A 9,664-nucleotide genomic window follows, 5' to 3' on the forward strand; every position below is an offset into this window, starting at 1 on the left:
ATGGGGGGAGAGAATTACCAACGTTTCTCTACACTAGACAGGAGAGGGAATGTTTGAACCTAAGACACAAGGAACGAAGAGGAAAACTCTAACTACCAAAGCAATCCACTACTTGTAGTCTTTTCTCTATTCACTTATTCTATAATTTAGGTTCACAAAACATTGATCTTATTGCTCACCAAATATTGTACATGTGGACTAGTACTAACCTGACATGGCAGTGTGACTCTCACAAATAAAAATACTCTTAACTATGGCCTTATGATATATATTGTTGGTTTGTTTGCTCAAGTATTATTTTATAATTATTAATCTACTCACTCTCGCCATTCGAATAGCAATACCCGTAGACCATACTACTAAAACAAATTTTTGGTAAAAATGAATATTTGTTATTATTTTCTATAAATGGATAAAAATGAGTTTCAAAACATGGTTAAAGATGTGTCCTCCTGAGAGAGAGGAGAGAGAGGGGGCAGAGGCAGAGGGTGCTGTAAACTTTGGAGGTTGCTTGCGGAACAAGGCTCTCTTTCTCCACCCCTCCCTCTTCTCTCCTCTCTCTCTCTCATGATCTCATCATTATTATGGCGGAATCACAACAACGAGAGAAGCAACAGGAGCAGCACCACCATCAACCGCCTCCTCCAACCCCTACTCCGCCGTCCGATCCTCCCAACCCAGTTATGTCGGAGAGCCCCATCTCAGACTCACCTCGATATCCATCATGGTTCACCCCCAAAAGGTAAACATTCCCAACTCAGTTTCCCTTAAATTACTTCTGAATTAAAAATTCTTGGGTTTTCTGCATTTTTCTTATCTGGAAATGTAATTGAGCCAGTAAATTTTCAAATTTTGAAGCTGCATTTGAAGGGAAGAGGTTGCTCGTGGAATGTGATCTAATATTTTGTTTATTTCGTATGCAAAACAGGTTGCTCGTGATGTTCTGTGTGATTAACTTGATTAATTATGTCGATCGAGGAGCAATAGCCAGCAATGGTGTCAACGGTAGCATTGGGATTTGTGATCCTAGCGGCATTTGCACCGCGGGTACCGGAATTCAGTAAGATTTTTTAAGTTTCTTATGAGAGTTTCGGAGCCTTAGAGGCCAATATTAATCTGGCATTCTACTGTCTAATCCAGTGGCTGTTGTGGCATATGCATTTATTATCCATTTTTTTGTTTTATCAAGAAACTAGATTCATTTCCGATAAGTTTTTGAAAATCGGTGAAGCATTTAATTAGGGTCACTTGTTTGAATAATTTGCACTATTTTTCACGATTCCTTTGATCTGTTGGTTGTATTTGGTTTACGGTGGCATGTTTCTTACAGGGGAGATTTTAAATTGAGCAATTTTGAAGACGGCTCTCTGTCATCTGCATTTATGGTTGGGCTTCTTGTGGCCTCACCCATCTTTGCATCGTTGGCAAAGAGGTGAGTACTTACAGTATGCATGAGATGAGTTGCTAACTTACAGTATTCATAAGCATTGTTGTCTTTTCAGTCACAATCCTTTTAGGCTGATTGGAGTTGGATTATCTATTTGGACATTTGCCACAGCCGGGTGTGGTGGTTCAATTAACTTTTTGACCATTGCAATATGTCGCATGTGAGTGCAACAATGCTGTACTATTCTCCGATTTTACAACTTTGGCTTTGTTCTTTGCATCAGCATCACCTTCCTGTGTTAGATTGTGAGTTTATGATTGAGGTTTACCATTCTAGGCTGGTTGGAGTTGGTGAGGCATCTTTCATTAGTCTTGCAGCACCATTCATCGATGACCATGCTCCTGCAACTCAGGTTTGGTTTCTTTCCCTTCTCTTCATCCCTCCCTATTGTTCTTTACGATCAAATATGTTTCAGAGGTAGACAATATTTGATGTATTTGATGATTATTTTCACAATTATGCTGAATATTTGTCAATTGTGGGCCCAGAAAACAGCATGGCTTGCTATGTTTTACATGTGTATACCAACTGGAATTGCCTTGGGCTATGTTTACGGCGGATTTGTAAGTTTTAAATTTTGCAAGCTAACTTCATATTTGTACATATATAAAGGCTGCTGGTTGAATTTTTCAAAATTCTGTTTTGTTTTTGGGTGAGGGCGGGTCTATTGGAGCTTGTTAATTGGTTTACTGTGGCTAGGCTCATCTATCCGCTTTTACTCATGGTACCAATCACCTCACATGATATTGTTGGATATCCATGACATCATTGACAAAATCAGTTCAATATTTTAGGGTCTGTAATAATAGAGATAGCTATTCACGTATCTAGACGATTGCTGGCCTTTCCCTCACTTTCTCTTCCTCCCATTCTACAAAACCAATCAAAAAGTTCGATAACTTAAATTGTTGGTTGCAAGAAACAACATGCAATACTCTCTGCCCTTGAAGGTTCCCTTTCACTTCTGAATTTGGAATGTATCCTAGTGTTTTAAAATTAAGCGTTTCTCTCCTTGTACTAAGGTAATGGCTTGTTCAACTTCTTAGTTCTTAGTAGTAAGGGCAATTGATTTCAACTGCAATTTAGCCTTTCATACACCTCTCTTTATTTGTGGTCATTGGATTGAATAAATCAATTTTCTCTTTTGGTAGCATCCTTGTATATCATGGTGATTTTGCACTGGGGTAGATGTCTTGTCGTAATGATATTCTGCTTTGGATCAATGTTTAGGTGGGATCCAGTTTCAGTTGGCGTTATGCATTCTGGGGAGAGGCATTAAGTATGCTTCCATTTTGTGTATTGGCTTTTGTGATGAAACCATTGGAGTTGAAAGGTGAATTTTATCATTTCGTTCTTTTTGTGACTCTGTGATGCATCGTCTGTGATAAAGAAGCTTATGTTTTATGTACGATCCATCAGATTTGTTGTAATGTAACTTAACTGGTAACTTTAGGTCTTGCTCCTGCTGACACAAGAAAAACTTTGGAACCTATTGAAGCAACTAGTCCTTTAATTGAAGGTATTTCATGTTCTATTGTTGTTTTGCAAAGTCGATTTCATTTTTCAAAAAAGAAATATTACTCTGTATTTTTTTAGTTCGAAAATGGTCCCAAGAACAGTTTGTGTTGTCATTTACTAGTAATGTAGGATAACAATGGGGCGAACTTTCCATTCTTTAATTTCTAAAAGATATCCCTTGTTAATCTTAAAAAGTATTAATGTGAGAAACCTTGTTCAGCTTCAATCATTTTTATCGATATAATCAGTTACATTGTAGCTTTTCCTTAGATGCGTTTGTAAGGACAGGAACTTCGGGTGGATCTAAGATGGTCAACGTAATGACTATGAATGGTAGTGTGGAAGCAGTTCTCCGATGCTTGATATATTTTTTTTAAATTTCAAGAAGTTATTTGTTATCCAAATTTGTATGTTTATTCTGATTAGCTTCTAACTGCAGATTCAGATGTCACAGAAAAAGCTTCTTGGTAAGTAACGATTGCATCCATCTTTTTCCCTATTACTTGGTTATCTTCACTGTCCTTCGTAATTATGAGAAAAATAGAATTATTAGCCCACTTCAGAAGTGTTCCCATTCTGCTCTCTGTCAACTGGGAAAACCTGCTGAGCACTACCAGGTAGGGTGGTCAAATAACAAAAACCATTGCAATGCATCTGCAATTCAAATGCCAGTTGCATTTCAGATATGGGCACATTAGTAACATGTTTAAATAAATACATTGTTCTCTTTTTCCTTGTGTCTCCTGTGGCTAGACCTTGCTTCTTAATCTGCTGTTGGATCTTTTGGCCTCTAGCCCTCTAATCAACCGGAAAAAAAAGTTTTAGTAATGTCAGCGTGATAGAATCAATAGAGAGGGTAGGACAGGATCATTACACATCTAACATCCTAAAATGGTATTTCTAATCTGTTAGATTGTTCTTCTTTTTGTGTATTTCAGGCCAAGCCCTGCTAAAAAGTCTTTGAGCCAACTCTCAAGATTCTCAAGAGATATGAAAGCGCTTTTGCTCGATAAAGTTTATGTTGCTAATGTCTTAGGTACTCCCTCATCCTCTACTTGTTCTTCTAAAATTTTATCCTAATATAGTAAAATATAATTTCAATTGTACTTAATCTTATAGATCTTGATCATGTTTTACCTGTATTGGGTAAAAAAAAAAGTGGTAATGTTTGCAATCTTACACTAATTTAACTGGAGAAAGTTCTGATAGAGTGCTACTAAAGGTTACTATTTATTATTTACAAATTATTTATATTTTTTTTACTCACTATTTAATTGACTGGCAGGTTATGTGTCATATAACTTTGTCATTGGAGCCTACTCGTACTGGGGACCAAAGGCTGGTTATGACATTTATCATATGGTATAGCTCTTTGCTCTTTTGTTTTTCTTTTCTTTTTTTGTCATGTAATCCTGCTTTTTTTGCTAAAAGGAAACTGAATTTTGACCTTAACTATCAAAAGCGTTGGTATATCGATGATCTCCCTGTGATATTACTTATGGGATCAGCTCTTTTACCTTATAAATGCATTATCAGAATATAATAGACTATATTAATAACGGCAGTCTAGCATAAAGGAAATAATATTCTAACAATTCTGACAGTATTCTCGTTCATTGGAACTTTGGACAGAATAAGCCAGATTTGTGGTTCGGAGCTATTACAATTGTTTGTGGAATTCTGGGGACGTTAGCTGGAGGGCTCATCCTTGATGCAGTGACTGCCACAATTTATAACGCTTTTAATGTAAGTTCTGCTTGTGTCCAGCGTTTACGATACGGTCTTCTTTAACATGTTTTATTAGAATGTGCTGTTGAAACCCTTTGCTTCTTTCACAGCTTCTCTCTGTTGCAACATTTCTAGGCGCAATATTTTGCTTCAGTGCCTTCTGTGTAAGGAACTTGTATGGTTTTGTTGTTCTCTTCGCATTGGGGGAGCTCCTTGTGTTTGCAACCCAGGTAATCTTAAAATTTCCGATTTGGGTTGAACATTGGTGGTTTCAATTCATACTGGGCATGCTAAACTTCAATTTGTAATAGTCTGCTTATAATAATGAGTGGATTAGTATATGAGGAGTATGATCTTGTCTACTAAACTTTAACGCCATAACTCAACGTTTGATTATGCACATAAGCACCACCAGTAGGGATGAAAACCCACACATATGTGGTTGGTCTGAAGCATATAATATGATAATGACTGCTCACTGATATATAATAAATATAACATACTATTCCAGTTTTATATAACGTTTGCCCTGTTAATCACTTTTCCTTAGCAGGCTCCAGTTAATTATGTGTCTCTGCGGTGCGTGACACCAAGTCTTAGGCCAATGGCTATGGCTGTCTCAACTGTTTCAATCCACATCTTTGGTGATGTTCCTTCCTCGCCTCTTGCTGGAATACTCCAGGTGCGCCTTCAAAGTTCTTTTCTATATAATTTGTTTGAGGAAGTGGAGATTACTGCTGATGTTTAGGTGATATAATTATGTCACTCTATTACTGCTGGTATTTGGAGAAGCAGCTCCTAGGCGGTATACTGACAGCAAGGGAACGAAGTTGATTCCAGTGTTCAATTTGGAGTGAATTTTCATAGAAGGGTTGTCTTGTCAGTTTAGCATCCTCACCATGTTCGTTTTTCCTGTTTTGGGTTTTGTTCTTTTCATATGCAGGACCATGTTAAAAATTGGAGGATAACAACTCTTGCTGTGACATCTGTTCTGTTTCTTGCGTCTGGAACATGGTTCCTAGGTTGGTGAAGGACAACTAGTTATAATAATTCGTTCAATTGGTATTATAAATTTTTAAAGCGAGTGACTTTTTTTAGGGATCTTCGTTAGCAACAAGGGTAGTTCTGACGAAGATGGTAAGGAAGAAGTCTCCACGGTTGAGACAGTCAAAAAACCACTTGAAGAGAACAGAACTGAGGGAGCAAAAGACCCTGTTGAAGCATAAATTGACTATAGTGAATGCTTGCAAGTTGCTTGTTTCATCTATAAGGTAATGCCGCTGTTACCATTTATGCTGGGAAAATGTGTAAATAGTGTTAATTTTCCACGAAAATCTTCGTGGTTAGTAAATTCTAGAGTTAAACAGTAACCTGAGCAATTGAACAACTCACCTCTTGTTCCAATTCACTATGACTTGTAATGCCCGAATAATGACGACAAAATTCATCTCCAGAATGCTGAAACCCATTTGAAAATTCATCTGTAGAACTTTCAAGGCGAGAGTTGTAGTGCTGCTTCCGCCGTTTCCAGATTAGGCCTCTCTATCGAATTATTTTCCAACAAATTTCTGTTGGGAATTATGTATATGATAAAAAAAGTTTGCTTATTTATAGTTACCCTTTTAAATCAATATGTAGAGTTTTCTGCCTTGTAATCTTGTTCAGTTCTCTACATGTTCTTTCACGGTTGCTGAAATACCATCGCTGTATTCGTTTCAAATATGGCTGCGATGATTCCATGTCCCAAAATCAACGGTTGTCTTCCTCCTCCTTTTGATTGATTTATTTTCAGGGTATATGGAGTGAAACGACTAATTTTTTTCCCAGTTGAATGAGCTAGAATTCATGTCCTAGTAAAGGTTCATGGACGACGCTTTGGCGATTAGAAATCCCATGCTGTTGCTGGACAAAGTATCCTTTACACATCAAACACAGGCAGCTATGTTTCTGTGCGAAATTGTCAATGTTACTGTTTTTCCCAGATGACGAAACTCCTACAAATACTTTGGTTATGTTGCTTGAATGACAAGGGACCCCATGTGGCAATGTCAGTGTATTCGTGTGATGGAATGCTCTTAAAGATTAGGAGCATGGACTTTTCTTGGCCGCTATAGTGTTAGTTCCGTCTATGATTCCTTAAGATGATGACATAACCGTAGCTTTCTTGAGCAGAAATGGAATGGAAGGAGATATATCCAACCATACACATGCCACCATACAACACCTCAAACACGTTGACAAACAAAATCAAGCAAACTTTGATACGTATATTAAGGATAATGCTAAGTAAACCAAATGACGTGTTACCAATAAAAAAATAAGCACTTTAATCAACATACTAATCCAATCATCAACAATCATATAATTTGGTTTAAAATTTTGGTCACCCTAGCATTACCCGTAAATTAAATGCTACATATTTTTCAAAGAAACAGAGGACCTGAAAAGATATATAGAGAGTTTGGTTTTGGTTGAGCAACGGCAATGCCAATGGCAACGGCAAGTGGCGCAGAGGAAGAATTTTTTTTCCTGTTTACAGACTCACGTAGCACGAATGACCATATTCAAGTATATTTTATCAGAAAAATGTTTTCTCACTCTCCTTTATCCTCCACACTCGTCTCTGTTATTTAGCGTTTGGATTGAATAAATCAAAGAATAGCATAGGGGAAGGAGAAGACGGAGTGTGAAATCACTATGCTTTCTCATTTTAGAGGGTTGAGATTCAATCATCTGGCTTAAGCATGTTAGAACTGAATTCACTAAATGAAAAATCTGAAAATAAATACTTGTTGATGCATTTTTTCAGCCATTAAATGGGTTTGGAGTGGCTAAAATTTTGGGGTCGGGGCACCCGGAGTTCTAGGAAGGTGACTTGGTTTGGGGGACAACAGGATGGGAAGAGTACAGCATCATCACAGAACCAGAACAGCTCTTTAAAATCCACCACACCGATTTTCCCCTTTCCTACTATATACTGGACTTGTTGGAATGTGTTAGTTCTTCATCAAAACTATGAGTTATATATGTTCATACTTTGTACAATCACTATTTAATCTTTTATTTCTTTGAATCATTTAGGCATGCCGGGTATAACTGCCTTCGTTGGTTTTCATGAAAACTGTTCGCCGAAGAAAAGAGATTATGTCTTCGTTTCTGCCGCAGCTGGTGCAGTTGGTCAGCTTGTTGGGCAGTTTGCAAAGCTAATGGGATGCTATGTTGTTGGAAGTGTTGGAAGTAAAGAGAAGGTGAGTTATTAGCTTTATGATCATTTAGGAATAAAATTAACGATTAAGGAGAACCCTCATTAAGTGCAAGTTTAAGCAAACAAAGTCCAAGCGACTAAAACCATCTAGTACCACAGTCTAGTAGCATTCATCTTCATTTGTAAGTGAAATGTCTCATGTTCGATTCAAATGGATGGCGAGATGTATAATATTTGTGCTGAGTTTGATACCTAGTAAGCGGTTGGGCTATTGTGTGGCATTGCCAATCCCTCTCCATAAAGTACATATCCTCCTTCCACTTGGTGTCAAATATTACCGTATGAAAAACAAGTTAAAGCAACTGAGATTCTTTCTGTAGGATGTTCGTTCTTTTATAAAGGACGGACCTTTCGAGAAAGTCTCACTATATGATAAAGTTTATTCAACCTTGATACTACTTAAAACGCATAATCCAAGCCATCAACTAATCCGAGATTAGAACCCATAAAGTTTAAGTTCTGCACTTTGAAAGGTGATTCTACACTCTAAAGCTGAAGAAAATTGGAAAGAAAACAGGTTTTCTCAACGAGTCCATTTGTGTGTGTGTGTGTGTATCATAAATTCCACAATTTGCCTTCATGGCTGTAGGTCGATCTACTAAAGAACAAGCTTGGATTTGATGAGGCTTTCGATTATAAGGAAAAGCCTGACCTGGAGGCAGCTTTGAAAAGGTACTTCCCTGAAGGCATTGACATTTACTTTGAGAACGTTGGAGGAAAAATGTTGGATGCTGTGCTCATTAACATGGGACGTCATGGCCGAATTGCGGTATACGGATTGATCTCATATTACAATCTCAAACAGCCGCAAGCAACCTCGTCTTTATCATCTACAATCGGATTCGCATCGAAGGCTTCGTCATGTTTGATTATTTCCACCTCTACCCCAAGTTTCTGGACATGGTGATCCCTTACATCAGAGAAGGGAAAATAGTGTATCTGGAAGACATAGCTGAAGGCCTTGAGAGTGCTCCTGCAGTTCTTGTGGGACTTTTTAGTGGCAGAAATGTTGGAAATCAAGTAGTTTTGGTTGCCCATGAGTGATTTAGCCTGAACTTATATATATACAGCCCTTTATGCAAAGGGATCCTCATTTTTTTTCAAAACATGAGGATTACATGTGGGGCTCACTCCAAATTGAACTTCAACGATTTGAACTGTCTATTTTGTAAGTCTCGATTCATAGATCATCCTTACAAAAATTCAATTTGTTGATGCACAAAATCAGCGAGGACTTTGGTATAACAGAAAGTGTTAAGTTTGTAACCTTCGCTAGATTGCTCCGGTCACTAGTGTGGATAAGTAAGTAAATGGATAGGGACAGGGAAGCAAACACAAGATGTACGTGGTTCACCCAGATTGGCTACGTCCACGGAGTAGAGGAGTTCTTATTAATTGTGAAGGGTTTACACAAGTACATAGGTTCAAGCTCTCTTTTAGTAAGTACTAGTGAATGATTTAGTACAAATGACATTATGAATATTGTGAGAGAATGATCTCTATTTATAGAACAGAGTTTCTAGTTTCATTCTGACATTGACACGTGTCATGTTGTGATTGGCTTCTGATGTTGACACGTGTCGCGCTATGATTGGCTTCTGATGTCGACACATGTCGCGCTGTGATTGGCCTCCTGGTTGTAGGGAAACTCTTCTGGGTCCTTGATAGTATAACGTTGACCGGTGCTCAGTAGTTTCGGGATTGGT

The 9,664-nt window shown here is 37.8% G+C and overlaps 1 protein-coding gene and 1 pseudogene across 10 annotated transcripts; both read left to right on the top strand.

Moving 5' to 3' along the window:
• Positions 1–439: 439 nt before the first annotated feature.
• Positions 440–6,752, top strand: LOC126607204 (probable sphingolipid transporter spinster homolog 2). 10 transcript variants are annotated; one of them, XM_050274711.1, is made up of 18 exons: positions 440–742; positions 929–1,060; positions 1,331–1,432; positions 1,503–1,607; positions 1,724–1,799; positions 1,936–2,010; positions 2,678–2,780; positions 2,901–2,966; positions 3,236–3,298; positions 3,405–3,432; positions 3,904–4,001; positions 4,251–4,327; positions 4,598–4,711; positions 4,804–4,923; positions 5,244–5,375; positions 5,637–5,715; positions 5,805–5,964; positions 6,486–6,752. In XM_050274711.1, the coding sequence occupies exons 1-18, from the start codon at positions 585–587 to the stop codon at positions 6,526–6,528; spliced, it is 1,731 nt and encodes a 576-aa protein (XP_050130668.1). In that variant the 5' UTR covers positions 440–584; the 3' UTR covers positions 6,529–6,752. The 10 variants fall into 10 exon arrangements, with proteins under 10 accessions (XP_050130668.1, XP_050130669.1, XP_050130666.1 ...); XM_050274712.1 differs by lacking the exon at positions 6,486–6,752 and adding an exon at positions 6,148–6,413; XM_050274709.1 differs by lacking the exon at positions 6,486–6,752 and adding an exon at positions 6,181–6,413.
• A 212-nt stretch (positions 6,753–6,964) lies between these two features.
• Positions 6,965–9,340, top strand: LOC126607214 (2-alkenal reductase (NADP(+)-dependent)-like; annotated as a pseudogene).
• Positions 9,341–9,664: the final 324 nt, after the last annotated feature.

This window comes from Malus sylvestris, chromosome 16 (assembly GCF_916048215.2).
Source record: "Malus sylvestris chromosome 16, drMalSylv7.2, whole genome shotgun sequence".
Taxonomy (NCBI): Eukaryota; Viridiplantae; Streptophyta; class Magnoliopsida; order Rosales; family Rosaceae; genus Malus; species Malus sylvestris.

Excerpts from the sequence above, each read along its gene's own strand:
- LOC126607204 (XM_050274709.1), top strand. The coding sequence starts at position 585 with ATGGCGGAATCACAACAACGAGAGAAGCAACAGGAGCAGCACCACCAT. Across the intron at positions 4,328-4,597 it reads GTTATGACATTTATCATATG|AATAAGCCAGATTTGTGGTT; the intron begins GTATAGCTCTTT and ends AACTTTGGACAG. Across the intron at positions 5,965-6,180 it reads TTGCTTGTTTCATCTATAAG|AACTTTCAAGGCGAGAGTTG; the intron begins GTAATGCCGCTG and ends ATTCATCTGTAG.